Here is a 23,787-nt window from a genome sequence, read left to right as displayed (position 1 = left end):
ATACTCAAATGTTTGTGCACCATGACTGAAAATGAGAGTTTTTCATTATATGTCCCCTTTAAAATTAAATCAGTAGGAGTTAGATTTTTAAGTGGCATGTGGCAGCCGGAAATGGCATGTCCTTCACCGTATCATGTAAAATATAACTTTTAATGTTAGATTATATGTAAAATATATAAAATAACATAAAAATATATAAAATAACAAATATAGACGTGAAATATATAAAATAACGTAAAAGAAAGGTTGGGTTTAGGAAAAGAATAACGGGGAAAGCAAACATGACTCGCAGGAAACAAGCCCCAGCCTCTGGGGGACGCGAGACAACAACGGACGATTGGGTTAAGGAAAACAAGAACGGGAAGGGCAAACGTAACTCGCAGGAAACAAGCCCCGGTCTCTGGGGTGAAAGTCCTGTGTTGTTCCCTCAGACACACATTCTTCCTCTTAGTAGCTATGTTTCCATCCACACGTTTTTATCTGAATTAAGTGATATCAAACGAAAAATGCCTTATGGAAACAGTAAAATTCGATTGAATTTCATGAACATCAACTCAAAGGAAATACATTCGGTCTCATCGGATTTTATCTTGATCGATATAAAGCTTATGCGATAAACGCTGATGGAAACGTTATTTGCCGAATAAATTAATGAATTGTGATTAAGTTTTAGGTCATTTTATGGAAAAAGTTCTAGTTCATTTCCGCCCACTATTTCCGCTCTGTTTGCACACGACAGGTGTCAACAAAGAGATGTAAGTGGACGAACGAGGAGACAAGAGACTTTTTTAATTTAATTTACGAGCAAAATATAACGGCTATTTTAGATAGCAAAAATCTAAGAAATGTCATAATTTATCAGGAACTCGCGAAGAAATGACCAACAAAGGTTACGACAAGCCGTGGGACGTCCTCCGGAGTAAATGGAAGGTGCTCAAACAGCGATACATGTCTCAAAAAAGAGAGTTGTCTCGCAGCGGTGCTGGAGGGAAAATAAAAGGCAAGTTCCACCTTTTTGATGAGCTGGATCAGATCCTTGGCCAAAGGCCAATCGTAGCTTCCTTGGCTTCCAATATTAACGACAACTACTTTTGTCTAGCAAAACTTTGTTGGCAAATGTTTGCTTGAATGTTGTGTGATTCAGTGCGAAAATGAATGGAAACACCTTAAAATGTCCCAAATCAATTTGATATACCAATTTAATCGCAAAACAGCATGTGACGTCATTACGCACAGGTTTTTATTCGCTTTAAAGCTGTTGGATGGAAACACACTTTCACCAGCTTTATTCGCATGAGTTTTTTTTTTACCAAACTTCAGATAATTCGATTGACAAGTGGATGGAAACGTAGCTACTCGCTACAGCGTCAATTCACACACAATCGCAATTGGCATACGGAAGTACCGGAAGTACACGCCACTGGCACGTGCCACATGCCACTTAAAAATCTAACTCCCTCTCAATTAAATTAAGTGATAAAGCTGGTGCAGTCTTGTTTCCTTTAGCTGAGGATCATAAACAAAATGTACTTATTTAAAAAAAAAAAAAAAAAAAAAACATATTCTATATTGACTGACTTTATCTAAATAATTCCAGGAGAACACAAACAGTCCGTTCTTCACCGGCTGCCTTTTGAATTTCAGATTCTGTGGTAATAATGTTTTGGTCACTTCATGGTCAAACTACAAGTTACTTTACTAACATCTGAGTCACTTCTGCAGGTGTGGGGGTTTTCTTGGTTTGCCAGTTCACTCTTACTTATTTAATTAAACTTATAGGTCCTATTTAAGAAATTGAAAGTAAAGTAATTTACTTGCTGACTGCGTGAGACCTCACAGCGGCCTCAGTACAGAAGAAATTGTCAGACGAGGAGTCCACGAAGACACCGGAGATTGCAGAAGTTCCCTCCATTCAGATTGATCTGAAACAATTACATGTTTACAAGTCAACCAGCTGTGTCCACATTTAAAAAAAAAACACAAAACTTCAATATTCTCTCAAGCTTTTGGTTAATTAGTGTGTGTGTGTGTGTGTGTGATGCTTGTACTGTATTCTTATTTTTGTTGTTTATGCTTTGTTCTTCATACTATGCTTATATGTTTTTGAATGTAAAAGGTGCTTTATAAATAAAATTGCCATTGATCATATTACCTTAGAACAGAGCCAGACACAAATTAGTTTTTATAGTTGTACAATGTTGTACATACCATAATATGCCTATCTCAGCTTTGACCTGTCACTCTTACAGAGAGAAGAGCCTCCTCTCTAAGGGCGTTTTCACACATGGAGTTTCGGACTTTTCAGTTTGATCCGAACCAAAATTAGAGGTGTGAAACCTCCCCCGGACCACGGTCCGGATCAAAAGACCAAATTTTGGTCCGACCAAAAGAGGTGGTCTCGGTCCGGACCAAACTGAACTATGGTCCGCTTCGTTTACAGTGTGAAAGCATTGTTTGGATGGTTCGGACTTTCGGACCAAATAGAAGAAGCTCTGGCAGACTCTCCTTGTGTTACAAGACCGGGGAATAGCTCCTTTAAGGAATAGCTCGGTGCTTAGTGTGTAGGCTACATGAGAGAGTGAGAGTGACGGTGAATGCGCTCAGAGCAGACAGCTGTCGGCTATCAGAGCAGAGAATACATCAGCAGTTTATTTGTTAAGTGGTAGTAAATGTACAGTGTAGGTTTCCGTTTGTCTCTGAATAAATTCTCCAGAAAGTTCCAGTGTCTTGCTTCTCAACATCACAACAAAACAAAAAGAGCCGCGGCCGTATGGGAGAGCAGCAGTCAGCTGAAAAAACTCCGACACAGAGAGAGGAGACGAGAGGACGGGGAAGCCTGTCTACAAACCAATCAATTATAAGTATCTGGAGACACAGCTCACGTATGTGATGACGGCAGGACGTAGTTTTCTCACGTATAGATCTTTAGTGCGCTTGCATAACTGCAGTGTGAAACCAAAACTTACCGGATCAAATGTTACAATGTAACAAAAACATGAACCTTGGTCCGGACCTTGGTTCAGACTTTCATGTGTGAAACCGCCCTAAGTGTGCTGCGCCTAATTTGTGCTTAAAACATGATGCACTAAATGACAACATAAACACCCATCTAGATACATGATTGATAGTGAATGTTACTAAACTTACAGAACTAGAAAGCAAAGTGAAAGTGTGTGGGACCTGTAAATGATCTGGATCCCACAGTGTGATTACATAGTGAGGTCACATGTATCTGGTTTCCTGATTATAATTGATTATAGGACAGCCATTGCAAGACTAAACTCAGCCAACATGGGGCGAACGCTCTTACTGGGTGAGCTAGAGGCCGCCCCACACAGGACTAAATTTAACAAAACAATATCTAATACAGTATTTACAATAAGAATGTATTGTTTTCCTTACCTTTGTGGGACTCGCGATCCTGCAGTAAGGAAAACAAAGTTAAGAAAATTTAAGTAAATGCAACTGAATTGATCTTACTCTAAATAAATACCTAAATACCAACAGAATGATTGATGACTGTGAAGATCAAACAACCTCAAAGACTCTAAACATGACATATATACTGACCAAAATTATAAATGCAACACTTTTGTTTTTGCCCCCATTTTTCATGAGCTGAACTCAAAGATCTAAGACTTTTTCTATGTACACAAAAGAACTATTTCTCTCAAATATTGTTCACAAATCTGTCTAAATAAAGCACTTTGCTGAGATAATCCATCCACCTCACAGGTGTGGCATACTAAGATGCTGATTAGACAGCATGATTATTGCACAGGTGTGCCTTAGGTGGCCACAATAAAAGGCCAGTATCTGGTGTGACCACCATTTGCCTCACGCAGTGCAACACATCTCCTGCCCATAAAATAACCCCACCGCCAGTATGGGCCACTCAATCCACAACGTTGACATCAGCAAACCGCTCACCCACACGAGGCCATCTGCCCTGTACAGTGTAAACCGGGATTCATCCGTGAAGAGAACACCTCTCCAAAGTGCCAGACACCATTGTCACAACCTGGCTCAAGGGCCATGACAAAAGAGGGAGCGAGGCAACGTAAATTATCAAAAGTGATTTATTTAACAAAAGAATAAACTAAACATATCTTTGGTAATGTGCAAAGTGTGTAAACTGTAACTGAAATAAACCCAAAACAAGATGTGGCAGGCAGGATGATCAGGCCATGGTTGATGTCTGGATCGCAGTGAAGAGAGAGAGTGTAGTCTGACCAGGTGGAACTTTATCAGCTCACAGCTCACAGGTGCACCAGATCTGCAATCAACTCAAACAAAGATGGGTAAGACCAGAGAGGTATCACTCCTACAGAGAGGCCCCACCAGATCACACAAGGGCCGTCACACCTCCCCCCATAAAGTCGGTGGCCCAAAGGAGCCAACGGCAAAACCAACTACCACATCCAGCAGTCAGAACCGAACATTATTCAAAAAAACAAGTGATACCAAAATCACCAAAATATAATACAGACTTATACCAAGCAGAAAGGAACCGTTGACCTCCAAATTGCGCCGGAACGATTGCTCACCCCCGTCCCATCTTGAGCAAAACCAGGTACCTGGGAAGCAAAGGAAGAGAACAGGCACACAAAAAAAACAAAAAACAAACAAACAGGGTACAAAACAAAAAATGTCAATATTGACCTAGAGCAGAGGGGCACGTGACAACGCATCAGCTATCACGTTGTCCACTCCTTTAATATGCCTAATCTCAAGCGCGTAGGCTTGCAAAAACAACGACCACCTCATGAGTCTCTGATTGGGACATTTAAGTGACTGCAAAAATGTCAGCGGATTGTGATCCGTATAGACAACAAGTGGCCTCCCACCAACGTACACCTCAAAATGCTGCAAAGACCAAACGAGTGCCAGCGCTTCTTTCTCTATCACCGAATAATTCAGCTGATAGCGGTTGAATTTTTTCGAAAAGAAGCTAACTGGTCTCACCAGTCCCTGACCATCCTCCTGCAGCAAAACAGCACCCGCCCCAAACAGACTTGCATCCACTTGAATCATGAACGGCTTATCAAACTGCGGCGCTACTAAAACAGGAGACGAACACAACAAAGACTTGATGTTCTCAAAGGCTTGCTGACACTCATCAGACCACAAAAACTTTGCATTAGCTTTCAACAACTCCGTCAGAGGAAAAACAACTGTAGAGAAGTTTTTACAAAAGCTCCTATAGTATCCGACTAGACCCAAAAAACGTTGTAGCTCTTTTTTAGTAGTAGGCACAGGAAAATGTTCTACTGCCCTAACTTTGGCCTGGACCGGAGCTACACGGCCCTGCCCCACTACACGTCCCAAATACGTCACAGTAGCCCTTGCAAACTCACATTTGGCCAAATTGACAGTCAGTTGCGCCTCAGACAACCTGTCAAACAACGCCCGAATGCGTTTAAGATGAGCGTGCCACGTCTCACTATATATAACGACATCATCTAGGTAAACAGAACAACCGTCTAAACCAGACACAACACGATTCATCAATCGTTGAAATGTGGCCGGAGCGTTCCTCAAACCAAACGGCATGACTCTATAAGAATAGAGTCCAGACGGTGTAACAAATGCCGAGACCTCCCGAGCACGCGCAGACAACGGAACCTGCCAATATCCCTTAAGCAAGTCAAACTTGCTAACAAACTTGGCAGAACCAACCTGATCTATACAGTCGTCCATCCGCGGCAGCGGAAAGGAATCTGGTTTAGTTACTGAGTTTACCTTTCTGAAGTCTGTACAAAACCTAGGTGATTTATCAGGCTTCGGGACCAAAATACACGGAGAGGACCAACTAGAAAATGACGGGAGAGCAATATTATTTTCCAGCATGTAAGCAACTTCAGAGTCCAGATGTTTAAGTTTCTCTGGAGACATACGGTAAAAACGCTGTTTAATTGGTTGTGCATCTCCAACATCAACATCATGTTCGATCCAATTCGTGCATGTAGGAACATCACCAAACAGACACAGATATTGCTGTATCAGACCAGACAACTCATCACGCTTAGACTCAGTTAAATGCACCAACAAACTATCAAGGTTACAAAGGGTCTCCGAATTTTTTAGACGACCATACAACAAACTGTCATCTGGTTCCGGCACTCCATCTACGCCCTGTGATCCAGACACCGAACTCACAAGCAAAACAGGATGTACCTCGTCATTCACTGACTGGCTTACATCAGCCTCACGTCCATAATAGGGTTTGAGAAGGTTGACATGACATAACTGTGTTGACTTTTTCCGACCTGGTGTAGCAATGATGTAATTGAGGTCAGACCTGCGCTCAGCAACTGTATAAGGACCAGCATATTTAGCCTGAAACGGCGAGCTCACAACAGGCAACAGAGCAAGAACTTGATCCCCCGGACTAAAGTCCAGATGCCCCGCACGGCGATCATAGAAATTCTTCATCTTACTCTGTGACACTTGCAAGTTCTCCCTTGCCATTTCACCTGCAACAAACAAACGATGCCTAAAGCCATTGACATAATCAACCAAATTTCTTGGCGGATCGGCCTCCACCAAGCCATCCTTTAAAACAGCCAAGGGCCCACGCACCTTGTGTCCAAAAACCAAGTCATTAGGACTAAAACCAGTACTCTCCTGAACAGCTTCTCTTGCAGCCAGTATAAGCCAAGGAAGACCCCCCTCCCAGTCTCTATCCAGCTCCGTGCAGTATGCACGCAGGAGAGACTTCAGAGTCTGATGGAATCTTTCCAAGGCCCCCTGACTCTGTGCATGATAGGCTGATGACTGGTTATGACGGACATGCAACAACTTCAAAACTTGACCAAACATGTGCGAAGAGAAATTGGACCCCTGATCGCTCTGGATGACCTTCGGAATGCCAAAGACCGAAATAAACTGACTTAGTGCTTTCACCACCGCCTTAGTGGTAATAGCCCTCAACGGATAAGCAGCAGGATACCGAGTGTATTGACACATCACAGTTAGCAGGTACTTACAGCCAGACTTAGAGCACGGCAACGGACCCACACAGTCCACAATCAGATGCTCAAATGGTTCATTTACAACCAGAATAGGTTGTAATGGAGCAGGTCTAACAGACTGATTGGGCTTACCTGTTAGCTGACACACATGACATGTCTTAATGTATGCTGTAACATCTTTCTTCACCCGCGGCCAAAAAAAATGCTTCAAGATGTTAAGATAAGTCTTTCTCACACCAAAGTGCCCACTCTCATCATGAGCAACTTTTAAGACGAGAGGACGAAATCTAGTCGGTACCACCAACTGAACGACAGCATCTCCAACAAAGTCAGTACCCAGAGTCAACCACTTCCTAAACAACAAGCCATTTTGAACAAAATACCCACGTGCTACACTGGTAATCTCCTTAGCAGATGCAACACAATCAAACATTACCTTAAGGGAAGAGTCACTCTGCTGTTCCTGTACCAACTCAGTTAATGACACAGATAGCGGATAGTCTGACAGTGATGGAGCCAGAAACTCAACTACACCCCCATCAGGTTCCCTCACAGACTCAGCGTTACTCATAGCTCGGGTACTTACACAGGCTGAGAAAACTCTAGGCAAGTCAGCGGCAATATGGTCAACAACAGACTCAACTGGGCAAGATGTAACTACTGGCAAAGGGGGAGAATCAGCCCAAACACGGCCACCAGCCAGCCCGTTACCCAGAATGAAATGAATCCCCTCAATGGGCAACGCCGGACGCACACCAACGGCTACCTCGCCCTTCACCAGCTCACAGTCCAGGACCAACTTATGTAATGGTATGGGCAAAACAGTTAAACCCATGCCACGACTAAGGATACAGTCACCCGTATCAGTGTCTTCTGACAGCGGCAGCACAGATCCGACAATGTAGGAGTCAAAGGCCCCTGTGTCCCTCAAGATTTTTACTGGCACCCTAGCCCCACTTCCTACCAGAGACACAAAGCCATCTTTAATAAAAGGAGCATAGGCTGCCAAGACATCCGGTTCAAGCTCTGCAGTAAGCAACTCAGATACACAGTCCACAATAACCGGCGCAGCGGCTGCCACAGGCTTAACCTTCGATACTCCAGGCTTGTTTTTAAAATGCAGGAGCGGACAATCAGCCTTCCAGTGACCCTTTTCATGACAATAGTTACAGTTAGTGTGGACAGCATCACCCCGCGATACCGCCTCCGACATTGGCACACCAGCTCTCCAAGAACGCTCACGCGTTGTAGCCCGCTCTCTAAAACCTCCTTTATGAAGCAACAAGTACTCATCTGCTGACGCAGCCGCACCCGCCGCCGTAACACACTGCTTCTCACTAACGTATGTTGCAATGTAACCAGGAAGCATATCCTTAAACTGCTCCAAAACCACAAGATCACACAGACTCTCAAAAGTAGTGATCTCCAGCGCAGCCAACCAACGTTTAAAATGACCAGTCAGGTCCCGAGCAAACTCCATATAAGTCTGACCACTACGTTTCTCCCAGGACCTGAAACGTTGGCGATATGCCTCTGGCACCAACTCATACGCTTTTAACACAGCAGATTTGATAGTCGCATAGCCTGAGCTATCCTCTGTATTCAATGATGAATAAGCTTCCTGCGCCCGTCCCGTCAGCACACATTGAAGCATCAACGCACAATCTGCATCAGGCCAACCCCTAGCCCTAGCGACACGCTCAAACAACAAGAAAAACGTATCGGGATCTTTCTCATTAAACGGTGGCAGTAGTCGTAAGTTATTAATATCAAAGGAATGCACAGCTCCAGACAACTGCCCGCTCTGAGCTCCACCGGACCCCGTACCGTCAGTCGCTAAAGATAAACGGCGCCCCTCCAGATCCAATTTGGCCTGCTCTATTTCTTGCCGAATCCTCTCTACCTCAATCTGCTTCTTCATTAGCAATTCATGTTTACATCTGTCATGCTCAAGCTGAAGCAACAACAGCTCCCTCTGTTGATCAAACGACAAGCCCTGAGACTGAACAAACGCACCCGCTGAAACCGTGGAGACTGGAGACTCATCATCCATATCCACAGCCAACACACCCTTCTCCCTCAACTCAGACTTCAAAACTACCCTAATGTTCTCCTTAAGGCGTTTGTCACTTACCACTACCGAAAAGTGTTCCGCAATCTTCAGCAACTGCTCCTTAGTACAACGCCCCAACGCCTCCTCAGACGGAGCCGCAATAAACGCATCACACTCCGCCATTACAACACACTACAACCGACAAAACAAAACCACAGCAACAGACCCAGCAAGACGATGCAACGTCCCCGTGCGCATTAAGAGGACTAACCCCCACCTGGTATGGAGCCTCCTCGCTATCTAAATCAACCCAGCTAACTAACTCAACCCTAGTCTTCATGCAGCTACTTGTGGTGGGTACTTATGCACTAACGACCGCTGGCTAGGGAGAGCAACTAGCACGCTAGCAACCCTCCGAAAACCACGGACATGCTCCCAAGCCAAAAGCTTCACCCACGTTCGCCACAACACTATCAAGAATCAGCTCAACAAGCCCAAAAATGGACCGTCGCTACAGCCTACAAGAGAAAACTCCACCCACAACAACCAACAACACGCACACGAGGACCCACACCAGCCACCCGGATCACCTGTCGACCGTAGCCCCAACAAACAACTTACAAAACAAAAAAAACAAAAAAAAAGACACCAAAAAAGTCAATACAAATGCCAGAAAATAAGCCCTCACTACCCCGGTCAACCAGCCAAATCAACGCACAGCACCACCGCACTACCAAACGAACAAACCAGCAAACAATAACCAAAGCACAAAAAAAACTTCTTACCAGTCCGACGGGCTGCCACGCTCCCAACAACTAAACCACAGCACACACTAACCGAACACAAAAACCGGCACGAGCCCCCATTTTGTCACAACCTGGCTCAAGGGCCATGACAAAAGAGGGAGCGAGGCAACGTAAATTATCAAAAGTGATTTATTTAACAAAAGAATAAACTAAACATATCTTTGGTAATGTGCAAAGTGTGTAAACTGTAACTGAAATAAACCCAAAACAAGATGTGGCAGGCAGGATGATCAGGCCATGGTTGATGTCTGGATCGCAGTGAAGAGAGAGAGTGTAGTCTGACCAGGTGGAACTTTATCAGCTCACAGCTCACAGGTGCACCAGATCTGCAATCAACTCAAACAAAGATGGGTAAGACCAGAGAGGTATCACTCCTACAGAGAGGCCCCACCAGATCACACAAGGGCCGTCACACCATCGAATGTGAGCATTTGCCCACTCAAGTCGGTTACGACGACGAACTGCAGTCAGGTTGAGACCCCGATGAGGACCACGAGCATGCAGATGAGCTTCCCTGAGACGGTTTCTGACAGTTTGTGCAGAAATTCTTTGGTTATGCAAACCAATTGTTGCTGTCCGGGTGGCTGGTCTCAGAAGATCTTGGAGGTGAAGATGCTGGATGTGGAGGTCCTGGGCTGGTGTGGTTACACATGGTCTGCTGTTGTAAGGCCGGTTTGATGTACTGCCAAATTCTCTGAAACACCTTTGTAGACGGCTTATGGTAGAGAAATGAACATTCAATTCACGGGCAACAGCTCTGGTGGACATTCCTGCAGTCAGCATGCTAATTGCACGCTCCCTCAAAACTTGCAACATCTGTGGCATTGTGCTATGTGATAAAACTGCACATTTTAGAGTGGCCTTTTATTGTGGCCAGCCTAAGGCACACCTGTGCAATAATCATGCTGTCTAATCAGCATCTTGATATGCCACACCTGTGAGGTGGATGGATTATCTCGGCAAAGGAGAAGTGCTCAATAATACAGATTTAGACAGATTTGTGAACAAAATTTGAAATAAATAAGCCTTTTTGTGTACATAGAAAAAGTCTCAGATCTTTGAGTTCAGCTCATGAAAAATGGGGGCAAAAACAAAAGTGTTGCATTTATAATTTTGTTCAGTGTATATAAATAATGTGTTGTGTTGTCTGCTCATCATGAAAATGTTGATAAAATATTTTATTTAACTTACCTTTTTCATGCTTGGCTAGAAGAATAATCATAAGCGCAGTTAGAAGAACAATAACAACAACAGCAAGAACTGCAGCAACAACAATCCATCCATTGGGAGACCCTGAAACAGAAGATACAAGGTTAATATAAGACTCAGAATGGAAGACAGATCATATACAGCAGATTGAACATCACAGTCTACACAAAGAGAACAACTACAACAGCTCAGTAACATCAGGATTAAAATCATCATGGTTGGTCTGAAGTTCCACACTAACATGCGTACATACAGTATGTGACATGTTTTAGTATGTCCGACATCTTGATGATCTGAGTATGAAACCAATAGTACGTGAAATGCATACTATTTCTGGTGAAATATTTTATGACACTACGCCTGCATAAGTTTCCCACAATGCAATGCTGTAGTAATGACAACATTCACAGACAGACTGACAGAAACCAATCAATAATGCTCTAAATTACATTTCTACATATTTAAATGACTGTTGGTCTAGTTATTTACCCTTTTCAGTTATTTAAGAGTTATCTTGCGATGCCGCTAGAGCAGAGTTCGGCGAAAATTACACTCACTTAAAATTACACACATTGAACAATAGTTTAGATGTTGAGTATGTGGTGCAGAATGTGTGATTTCAGATGTAAGCTGAGTGTTTGTTGGTGGGGGGGTCAGCTCTGCAGTTATTGGGGCTCAATGGGAACAGAGAGATACAGTTTGGATTTATGCAGCAGGAGTCTCTGGAAGCTCCAACTCTTGAAGCTAAATATACGTTGAACTCATTTATAAAAAGCTTTAAAGAATATATAGAGATGAATATTTAATAACACTCATATTGAGATACAGTTTCAGGACTATATTTTGTTTTTGGAAAATGTTTGAGCATAATTCTATTGTGAGACAATAGACATGGTCATGATATATAACACATATAAATAACATTTTAAGATAATTTTGTAGCAGACAAATTATACTATTATTTTATTATTATTATTATTATTATAGGAAGCAAGATGGCGCTGTCGTGCGGTAGCCTGTTGCAGCAGCTCCTGATGTCTATGTGTATTTTGTGTATTTTTAGTAAATTTTTGGTCTTTAAGTGCAGTTCTTCTTTTAATAGTAACTTAGAACATCTGTGTTGAGATGGCTTCTGTCAACTTCGGAACTTTTCTCTTTCTCTTCTCTTACGCACAAGGCAGCGGGACTATTGTTTACACACGCGATCAGCTGATAGCGCTGTGTCGACCTGTGCTGCTGCCGGGGGCCAAGCCTGAAATCCTGAAGAAACTACAGAGGAGACGCTGGGGTTGCAGAGGTGGATTAAAACGGAAGGCAAAGAAAAGAAAACATAAGCCTGCCGTCCCAAAGATAATTATGGGGAATGTACGGTTTCTGGGAAATAAGACGGACGAACTTGCGGTGCTCATTAAAACCCAGAGGGAGTTCCACGAGTGCAGCATACTGTGTTTTACCGTGTTTTATGCATACAGTGCCACTGCCCTCCCCCCCTTGGCAAATCGGATCACAACCTTGTCTTGCTGTCTCCTAAGTAAGTTCCTCTTGTCCAGTGGCAACCTGTCCACACAAGGACTGTTTTGAGTCTACAGACTGGGGCGTGCTCTGTGAGCCACATGGGGAGGACATCAATAATATGACAGACTGTATCACAGAATACATCAAGTTCTGTGAGAGCATCACCATGCCCTCCCAGACTGTACATTGCTTTCCCAATCACAAGCCATGGATCACCATTGACCTAAAAGTTCTTCTTAATGAGAAGAGGAAAGCTTTCAGGTCATGGGACAGACAGGAGCTGAGGAAAGTACAGCACGAACTGCGGGATAAACTGAGGGAGTGTAAAGCTGCTTACACTCCAACCAGACGGCCGACCCTCGGCAGAAAAGCCAGTGGAAATGTCCCCCCGAGGTCCAAAAAACTGCCTCGGGACACACTGAGGCGACACCGACTTCAGAAACGTAATACGCCTCCATAGCAGCAGGCGACGCTACTCTGTATTGTTGCCCAAGAAATGAAAACCGGCTGCTGATTGGACGAACGCGTCACATGGGTTTGTTTTCTCCGGAAATTCAAAGCCAGACTGTCATGGCGGCCGTTCAGAATACGATCTCATATTGTACTAAAATAGTTCCCTGAAACATGAAAACACGGCACGGGACACACTGAACAGATTCGAGTCATTGACCTCGCCAGACCGTCCAACGGCCGATTTTCGGCCCTGTGTGTCCCGGGCTTAAAGACTCCTACAGGAGGAAGCTGGAGGCTAGACTACAGGAGAACAATATGAGGGAGGTGTGGACAGGGATGAAAGAGATCACTGGGTGTGGGGGTAGAAGAAAACAAACACCAGGCAGCCATGAGAGAGCAAACGAGCTGAACTGTTACTTTAACAGGTTTAGCTCACAGCCATCCCCTGCCTCTTCTACCACTCCACCAACCCCCTACACCCCCTCACTGCCTCCTCCCCTCCCTCTCTTGCTCCCACAGCTCTCCCCTCACCCCTCTGTGGTCTGCCCACTCCCACCACCACTACAGCACATTTCATCTCCCCCAACAGACACTTCAAGCACCCCACCCCTGCTTCTCATTCACACCTGGCCAAGTGAGGAGACAGCTGGAGAGGCTTCACCAGCGCAAGGCTGCCGGCCCGGACGGCATCAGCCCCAGGGTCCTGAAGACCTGCGCCAGTCAGCTGTTTAGTGTTCTCCAGTATCTCTTCAACCTGAGCCTGAGCCTGCATAGGGTCCGCTGCTGTGGAAGACGTCCTGCCTGGTCCCGGTCCCCAACAAGTTGACTCCATCTGGCCTCAAGGACTACCGCCTAGTGGCTCTCACATCCCATGTGATAAAGGTGCTGGAGAGGCTAGTCTTGGCCTACCTGAGGCCGCAGGTGAGATCTTCTCTGGACCCTCTACAGTTTGCCTACCAGCCTTGTCTGGGAGTGGACGATGCTGTCATCTATCTTCTGCAGCGATCTCATTTGCACCTGGATGGCGGTGGCAGCACTGTGAGAATCACATTTTTTGATTTCTCCAGTGCATTCAACACCATCCAGCCACTGCTACTAGGTGAGAAGCTGCAGATGATGGGTGTCGGTGCATCCACAGTCTCCTGGATCACTGACTACCTGACAGACAGACCACAGTTTGTCCGTCTGGACCGCGTTCTGTCTGTCATCAACAAGTCGGCGAGTAGCATTCTCCAAAATAGTGCTTTGCCTGAGCCCACCAGCATCAATCTGAGTCACATTAACTGTACTATGCTTAGCTCGTAGGTGGTAGCTCAAGCTTGACGTGCTTCGGTGATATTTTAATTCGGCTTTATACAATGTGCATATGGCTTTCGACTTGTCTACGAGCCGTCCGGGAGTTTTGGAAAATAAAAAGCGCCATTCAGAATTGTGTTGCTGCTGTCTTTCCCCATCATGCCTGCAGCCTGCAGCAGTAGGATGTGTTAGGAGGAAGTATGGCAGCTTGGTAATAAAGGTGCTGCAAAGGGTCAAAATAGTAGCCTGTTAGGCACGACACGAAGCCGAGTGAAGTATAAAATAAATGAATAAATGGCGGCATGCGATTAATGCAATTAAAAAAAAATTTACGCGTTATGCTTGGCCCTTAATTGCATCGCGATTAACGCGTTAATGCTGACAGCCCTAATTCTATTATTTCATGTGTATTGTATCCTAGCATGTATATTCTGTGCTGTGTGACTGATATTTTGCTGCTGTAACACTGTAATTTCCCATTCTTTGGGATCAATAAATATCTATCTATCTATCTATCTATCTATCTATCTATCTATCTATTATTATTATAACCCAATATGAGTGTTTACTGTGCTGAGAGAAGAGTGAGTTATTTGTTGTTACATTGTTTTCTGGAGAAGAATGTAAAGTAGATCCTGTTTATCACTTAACGTTACTTAACGTACTTCTGCTGTCATACATACTTAATACTTCAGAATGAGGAAAGTTTAATTGTTGTTTTCATCTTCATTTTCACTTTGAGTCTAAAACCTAATGCTGTGTTTTCAGTTAGTTCTTCTTTTAATGAACCAACACTCTGCTGCAGTGAATGAAGTGTAAAGAACATGTTTATCATCTGGGACCCTCACTGCAGAGCAACAAGTCCTAATAACAAGTTTACTTTGTCCAGGAAAAACTTTATTTACCTCCATGGTATCAAATTATTACCAGGAACCATCACTGGAGATATTCAGAGTTACAGTTTGGTCCCTGTTTTTAGTTCAGTTTCTAGTTAAGACATAAAATATTAAATATGTAGATATTAGGGATGAATGAGTACAGCATTATCTGTATCTGTATCTGTTAACCATATGAATTATCTGTATCTGTATCTGTACTCGGACTGGGCGGGGCCTAACCCGGAAGTGGGTTGGTTTGTCTTGAAATGGGCGGGGCTTTAACCAGTATGTTATTTTAAGCATGCAATTGATATGGGTTGATCAGAAATTGTTATATTTATTGCTGATTAGAAAACTATTTACATGACAGCATCAGCATTGAGCTTCAGATCAATGGTTTTGATCATGATAACAAACTATATACAGAACAAGAACAATGAATACAACACATGGGTTTGCAATTATGAAGTAAAATGTAATGAACAAGAGTTTTCATACTCAACATAACTTTCTTTTTTTAACTTTTAATTTTTTATGATCAGTGTGATTTTTTTTTTTTTGGGGTTCTTTTTTATTTTTTTTTATTTCCACACCAGGTATGTGTGTGTGTGTGTGTGTGTGTGTGAGAGTGAGTAACAGAGAGACAGAGAGAGAGAGAGGGGGGCGGGGGGGGGGGGCTGTGTTCTACGGATCAAATAGTCCGACGCTGTTTTTCAGATCTGTTTAGAGCCAGCTGACGGTTTAAAAAGAAAAAAAATCTCCGACAGGCAGAGACGCAACGCAAGTCGCATTCTACGAAGCACCACGTCTGAACAAACCCCACGTTTACCAGAACTCTACTGGTTACCTGGAACCTGAGTGACTGAGGGAGAGAGAGAGAGAGAGAGAGAGCTGTTCTCTTCTCAGCGGGACACAGCAACACAATACATATGTATGTGTGTAGGGGAGGGGCCCTGTGACGACTAGCCTATCACAGAACACAGACACAGTCAGCTACCCAATGAGGATTTTTATTCATTCCGAGCACAGATATTGACTCATATTACTCGTATAATACTCGTACTCGGCAAAAGTGCTTTATCCGTACCGGATACTCGTTTCATCCGAGTATCCGGCTCAACTCTAGTAGATATGGTTTTAATTATTGATGATTTTGATTGTCATTATTCTGTTTGTGATTCATGTGTGACAATTATTAATAAAAATCCCTCTCTTATTAATCTGATTACAGCTCATACAGATTTCAGAGCCTCAGGTAAAATATTAAACTAAGTTAGTAACACGATGTAAAAGTACAGAAGGTTCTGCTTTGTTTGTCTTTCTAGATGCCGTATGCAGAATATTTTAGTTTAACAGTAATATGTATTCATGCTGTTTAGAGGGAGCACAACACTTCTCAATGTTCATCATTTCTGTCCCTGAAATCCTTCTGAAACATGTTTACTAACAGTAAATGTAACGCTGTTAATGTGACGGTGTATCATGTACAGCACATTTAGTATCAGTCTATAATCATAGTATTAGAAAGTCACAAAGAGAACAACTGATGATGTAAGGGCTCCTAAAAGGTGAATTCAGACTGACGACAAAGTCAAGTTTTGTCTCTATTTAATCTGTGAATTTGACTGTTGAATGTTTCTAAAGTTTGTGTTTTATTCAGCACAAAATACTGAAAACACAGAAATAAGCTAGAGCTAACTAGGAATGTATAAACTAACTGTATGTGTTAATATGTAACAGTACTGAACTACAAACTCATTCTTGCTCTTATATCTGGAGATTAATGAAGTGGAGTTTCAGTGGGAAGTTTTCACTCAGTTTGAAACATTTCCAACTTCAGCAGATTTCTTCATCTCCATTTCCTTTATGTTCAGTCTGAACACACATTCATTTAAAGAAAAAAAAGAATAACATATAAGTACAATTATTTGAATATGAAAATACAACCAGTAAAAATCTCACCATTGACATAAATCCATGTAGAAATCTGATGGTTGATTGTCTCCTGTCTCGCTACACAGCGATAGTCGTCAGTCTCTGTCACAGTAGTGGTGAGAGTGATGTAGAAACGGCCTTCTCTTTCTGAGACCTGGAGCTCCTCAGCAGTAAGGATGTTTCCAGCACTGTCCTGCCACTCTACTTTAGGTTTTGGAGTACCATGAACCTCACACTGCAGCAGCACTCCATCCTTAGCTTTATGTGTTGTGACAAATGGTTTTGGACCTGCATCTGTGACCATAATAGAAACAATAGATTTAAATGGACAGTTATAGTATTAAACATGTAATATCGGGAGCCTCAATGACACATTCCAGGCAGCAACGTCTGAGAGGGCATGATATTTAAAACACCTTTAACTTCTTCCAATATGAGCTAGATTCTGACTTACAGTCGTATGAAAGTTTGGGCACCCCTGACAATTTCCATGATTTTCATTTATAAATAATTGGGTGTTTGGATCAGCAATTTAATTTTGATCTATCAAATAACTGATGGACACAGTAATATTTCAGTAGAGAAATGAGGTTTATTGGATTAACAGAAAATGTGCAATATGCATCAAAACAAAATTAGACAGGTGCATAAATTTGGGCACCCCAACAGAAAAATCACATCAATATTTAGTAGAGCCTCCTTTTGCAAAAATAACAGCCTCTAGACGCGTCCTATAGCCTCAAATGACTATTTTGGACCATTCCTCCTTACAAAACATCTCCAGTTCAGTTAGGTTTGATGGTTGCCGAGCATGGACAGCCCGCTTCAAATCATCCCACAGATTTTCACTGTAATTCAGGTCTGGGGACTGGGATGGCCATTCCAGAACATTGTACTTGTTCCTCTGCATAAATGCCTGAGTAGATTTTGAGCAGTGTTTTCGGTCGTTGTCTTGTTGAAATATCCAGCCCCGGCGTAACTTCAAATTTGTGACTGATTCTTCAACATTATTCACAAGAATTTGCTGATATTGAGCGGAATCCATGCAACTCTCAATTTTAACAAGATTCACAGTACTGGCACTGGCCACACAGCCGTACAGCATGGTGGAACCTCCACCAAATTTTACTGTGGGGAGCAAGGGTTTTTCTTGGAACGCTGTGTTCTTTTTCCGCCATGCATAACGGCCCTTGTTATGACCAAATAACTCAATCTTTGTTTCATCAGTCCACAGCACTTTATTCCAAAATGAAGCTAGTTGTCCAAATGTGTGTTTGCATAAGCAACTCTGTTTGTGGCGTGTGTCCAAAAAAGGCTTCTTCCACATCACTCTCCTGTACAGCTTCTCCTTGTGCAAAGTGCGCTGAATTGTTGAACAATGCCCAGTGACACCATCTGCAGCAAGATGATGTTGTAGGTCTTTCGAGATGGTCTGTGGGCTGTTTTTGACCGTTCTCACCATCCTTCGCCTTTGCCTCTCTGATATTTTACTTGGCCTGCCACTTCTGGCCTTAACAAGAACTGTGCCTGTGGTCTTCCATTTCCTCACTATGTTCCTCACAGTGGACACTGACAGCTTACATCTCTACGATAGCTTTTTGTAGCCTTCCCCTAAATCATAATGTTGAACAATCTTTGTTTTCAGATCATTTGAGAGTTGTTTTGATGCCCCCATGTTGCCACTCTTCAGAGGAGAGTCAAAGAGAACAACTACTTGCAATTGACCACCTTAAATACCTTTTCTCATGATTGGCTGCACCTGTCTATGAAGTTCAAGGCTTAATGAGCTCACCAAACCAACTGTGTGTTCCAATTAATCAGTGCTAAGTAGTTACAGGTATTCAAATCAACAAAAGGGGGTTGCCCAAATTTTTGCATAGCCTATTTTTCCACATCTGATTTAATTTCATAAAATGTAATATTGCTACACTAAAAATCATTGTCTGGAAAATACCCCAGTACTCAGCTTTATTAGAAAATGAATGGCATGCCACTGTGAACATTTTCTGTGACGACAGAGTAAATTATTATGCAGCCTCAGAGCGGTGCCTAAACTTTTTCATACCACTGTATATCATGGCAAAGCACATGTTAGAGCCAGGTATAGTTCTATTATTTTGAAAGGACATTTTTGGTCATCAAGGCACCTGGTGGGGGCGGAGGAAGCAAAGTAATATTAGCTGTTCACCTGTTCTGGTTTTGTGACTAAGAGAGGGGGTGAAAGGGGGAAGTCTCATTTTTGCTGACCGCTGTTTTCACTTTGGTTTTTTTGCCTTTCTATGCTGTTTATGACTTTGGACACAATTTCGTATACCAGTAACACAATTATGGGATGTATTGGAAGCAGAACCTTGTTTGTGTTAGTGCAAAATAAATCTGTAGCCTAATCGTGAACGGAAAGCGTGTCTGGCAAGTTATTCCCCTGCTCAGCCTCTCGGCGGATAAGATCAAGTCGAAGATTGCTGCCTACAGCACAGATACAGCGAAAAACCGTTCTTTACTTCTGAGAGATTTGTTTTGCATCAAAAATATCAAAAACATTATGAATCAAATATGAAACATAGCTTATTTAAAGTTATACAAACCCATTGTGTCAATAGGTCTGAATTGTGTTAGTCAGAAATATTTTTAATAATTTCTGCTTGAATGGAAGATTAATCATAACATTTTGAAAATATTTCACTGGATTGCCTTTTTATCATTTAATGTCAATGAGGGTATACTAAAGATTAATAACACATTATAATTCAACAGCAGCACCCCAAAACTAGTTTTCCAAAATGACCATAAAGACTCAACACCTCTCTGAAAGAGTTTCTATAACAACCGATTATTATAACCTTCATAGGATTTATTCCTGAGTGCTTGGTCTTAGCTGTGTGTACCTAATACATTGAAATTAAGTGGATGTAGTTAGTACTGTGTTTTTTCATTGGGATGAATGAACAAAACGTGACCAATGCACAATTAATCCTATTTTTAGCCACTGACTGAAAAAATAAGTTGTTTTTAATACACAGGGTAAATAATTAATATTTACACAAACGTAAAATATGTTGGTGTATACATGTCACGGTATGTCACACAGATTTAAAGTTTTTTTAATCATATCAGGCCTGTGATCACATACATGTGAGAAGTAGAGAGTAACGTTATTAAAATCAGGACTCACCTGGGATATTTTCATCTCTTCTGTCTTTTAAAACAGGAACTAAAAGGTAAAACAAAAACATTAGTGCTTGCAAAATATTAACTTGACAAACAGTTAAAAAGACATTTTAATATCCTGTTCATTGGGCAAACTCCTTTAACTGTTTAATAAAAATACTCACCAACAACAAGCTCAATGTAAAATTTTTGAGGTGGCTGAAGACGAGGAAAATCACAGGTGTAGACTCCATTATCAGATATCTTTGTATTTCTGATGATTATGGAGGCGTTGCCGTGTTTCAGTTCATCTTGAAAATGAGAGACTCGACCTTTGAACTCTTCACTCTGACCACCTCGACCGTTGTTGTAATGACTGCCTCCATCATACAGGAACACCTCCTTCAGACCATCATCTTTCTGAGCAACTTTCCTCCAGTCAAACAGTTTAAACTCAGTGTTCTCCTTGGTGCTGAGAGAACAGGGTAACACAACATCACTGTCTTGTCCCACGGTCACTTTGGGGTCTGACCCTGAAAGATAAATCATGTATTAATCAGTATGTTTACATGCAGAGTAATTAAGTGTAGACAGACTTAGACAGTCTTGTTTTCTGGCCTTGTTTTGAACATTGTGCTCTGCAAATCTTTTTTCTGATTCTTACGTTTTGGTTAGTTTCCAGGATATATTCTAATTTTAATTTTTTATAACCTTTATATATATTCTTTTTTAATTCTTACGTTTCACACTGGTCTTAAGCATGCAAAGAAACATTAATAACATTGAACTCTCTCTCTTTTTCCCAAATAATGTTGAACATCAACTGGGTATAGGCCTTTCTCTCTCTCTGCAGATTGTGGCCTTTTTGGGGCATTTATTTTCACAGGACAGATGAAGACATGAAAGGGGAGAGAGAGGGGGAATGACATGCAGCAAAGGGCCGCAGGTTGGAGTCGAACCCGTGGCTGCTGCATCGAGGAGTGAGCTCTACCAACTGAGCTAACCCGGCCACCATATTGTGTCCTTTCAATAATGTGATTGTATGAACTTCAGAGTTGAGCTGAGTTAGAAATGTTACAGACGTGCTTTTCTCTTCTAGTAAGATTCCTACCATGACTTTCACTTCCTGGACAGAAACTAAGAACATTATTATTTTTCAAAATGAGCCCTAAGAGAACAGGATAAACAGAACATGAGTTAGTGCTTGTTAAGTATTATCAACTTGAAAAACAGTTACAAATAAACTGTTTTATCTTGCAGACATATTAAAGAAATTAACATAATAAAAGTACTCACCAACAACAAGCTCAATGTAGAATGTTTGAGGTGGCTGAAGACGAGGAAAATAACAGGTGTATTCTCCACTGTCAGATATCTTTGTATTTCTGATGATTATGGAGGCGTTGCCGTGTTTCAGTTCATCTTGAAAATGAGAGACTCGACCTTTGAACTCTTCACTCTGACCATCTAGACCGTTGTTGTAATGACTGCCTCCATCATACAGGAACACCTCCTTCAGACCATCATCTTTCTGAGCAACTTTCCTCCAGTCAAACAGTTTAAACTCAATGTTCTCCTTGGTGCTGAGAGAACAGGGTAACATTACATCAGTCCCTTCTTTCACTGTGATGACTGCTGGCCCTGAAAGATAAAATCATATGTTTATCAGTAAGTTTACATGCAGAGTAATTACGTTAAGACAGACATATGGAATTTTTTTGTGATATCAACAAACGAACATAAGATATAACAAAAAAAAATCTAATTTCACACATTGTATTTAGAAAATCCTTTGCACTGCCCTCCAGCCACATATTTTCCCATTTTAGTTTTTCAGGATATATTTCAGATTTTGATCCTGAGTTTATAACCTGTGGAGGTGGGCGTGGCCTGCAATCAGCTGCAGTGGAGACAAGTGTGTGTGACAGCCAATCTTGCTACATAACCTTTATTTTTATTTTTTCTAATTCTTACGTATCACACTGGTCTTAAGCATGCAATGAAAAATGAATAACATTGAACTCTGTTTTTCCCAAATAATGTTGAACATCATCTCGGTATAGGCCTTTCTCTCTCTCTGCAGATTGTGGCCTTTTAATAATGTGATTGTATGAACTTCAGAGTTGAGCTGAGTTAGAAATGTTACAGACGTGCTTTTCTCTTCTAGTAAGATTCCTACCATGACTTTCACTTCCTGGACAGAAACTAAGAACATTATTATTTTTATAAGGTGACAATATGTCAATGTTGTCTTCTGCCCCTGAATGGTCAGACAAATAAATAAATGTAGGTTAACACCACTGCTCTGCAAAGAAACAGATCTAGTAAACATCCTATGAACCTGTTGGCATTACAGCTCTTATTATTGACCAGATACTGTCTCCTCATCAGATACAGGAAGTATACACACTACACAGAGAGAGAGAGAGAGAGAGAGAGAGAGAGGGGGGGGCAAAGGTGAGTAAAACATGTAACTTTCTCTGGTTGAAATATTTAAATGTGGGTCTCTTAGTCTAATAAATACATTTTAAAATTCACATCAAACCTCAGACCAGAAAGTGGAGAGCTGACAGGAAGTAACATGGGGAGATTGGGCAGTATCCCATAATAAACACACAACTGTTTGGATCGTTTCCAGTTTCTAAAATGTGAGGATTTTTCTACATTGAGTACTTTAATTTAACTTTTGAATACTTTAACTACATTTTCCTGATGATAATTACAGACTTTTACTTAAGTAACATTTTCAATGCAGTACATTTGTAACAGAGTATTTGTACAGTGTTGTATTAGTACTTCTACTGAAGTAAAGGATCCCACGTGTTCACTCCTTTTGCCGATATATTAGATAGAGATTTGTTTTACATTTGTTCTAATCTTTTGTCGTTTGTGAACATGCACATTCCACCATTTATGTTATGTATGTGATGTTGTGTATTTATGTGAAACAAAACTAAACTAAAAAAAACAAAAAAAAACTGTACTTTTCATATTGTAGTTTCTACTTTAGCTTATCAAAAAAAGAAGCTACAGGCAGTTGGTAGTGGATGGACAGTTTCTGGGAAATGCACATCAATGCCCCACCTTCTCATGACACAATGGAGACCGCGCGCACACACACACACACACACAAACACACGCACACACACACACACGCACACACACAAACACACGCACGCACGCACCAGAAATGACGCTACAGCTAAAGTTACTAAACTATCAATATTTTTGATCTTTGATAAATATTAGGAAACATTTTGATGTGACAGCAGCTGAGCAGCATGATTAAAATTCTGTCTCCAGACCTCTGCATGTTTACAGGTGATCAGACATTTAGATAAAATGAAAAATTACATTTTCAAATACATAACTCAGTGTAATGATCAGTTTTCTTACTGTTTAGTTGAGCAGACGTGATTCCAGAGCGAGTCAGGAGGCAGAGACACAGAAGAGGAAGAAGCTCCATCTCTGTCGATGTCTCCTAAAGATCAAACATCACTTTAACATCACAACGTCTCATA

The 23,787-nt window shown here is 41.9% G+C and overlaps 1 protein-coding gene across 1 annotated transcript; it reads right to left on the bottom strand.

Annotated features, from left to right (window-relative positions):
* Positions 1–3,398: 3,398 nt before the first annotated feature.
* LOC116036195 (butyrophilin subfamily 2 member A2-like) lies at positions 3,399–23,787 on the bottom strand. Its single transcript, XM_031279679.2, has 7 exons — positions 23,663–23,787; positions 21,563–21,907; positions 20,452–20,799; positions 20,292–20,330; positions 17,147–17,413; positions 11,025–11,126; positions 3,399–3,421 (listed from the first exon to the last, which is right to left on the bottom strand). The coding sequence occupies exons 1-7, from the start codon at positions 23,730–23,732 to the stop codon at positions 3,399–3,401; spliced, it is 1,194 nt and encodes a 397-aa protein (XP_031135539.1). The 5' UTR covers positions 23,733–23,787.

The sequence above is a fragment of the Sander lucioperca genome, chromosome 6 (genome assembly GCF_008315115.2).
Source record: "Sander lucioperca isolate FBNREF2018 chromosome 6, SLUC_FBN_1.2, whole genome shotgun sequence".
Classification (NCBI taxonomy): Eukaryota; Metazoa; Chordata; class Actinopteri; order Perciformes; family Percidae; genus Sander; species Sander lucioperca.
The sequence above is the reverse complement of the archived record's forward strand: the minus strand, read 5'-3'. Positions and strand labels throughout refer to the sequence as shown.

Bases quoted from the DNA above. Each gene is read 5' to 3' on its own strand.
- LOC116036195 (XM_031279679.2), bottom strand. From the start codon at position 23,732: ATGGAGCTTCTTCCTCTTCTGTGTCTCTGCCTCCTGACTCGCTCTGGA. The intron at 20,800-21,562 runs GTGAGTACTTTT...TTTATCTTTCAG, and splicing joins CTACATTGAGCTTGTTGTTG to GGTCAGACCCCAAAGTGACC. The intron at 17,414-20,291 runs GTGAGTCCTGAT...TTATGGTCACAG, and splicing joins AAGAGATGAAAATATCCCAG to ATGCAGGTCCAAAACCATTT.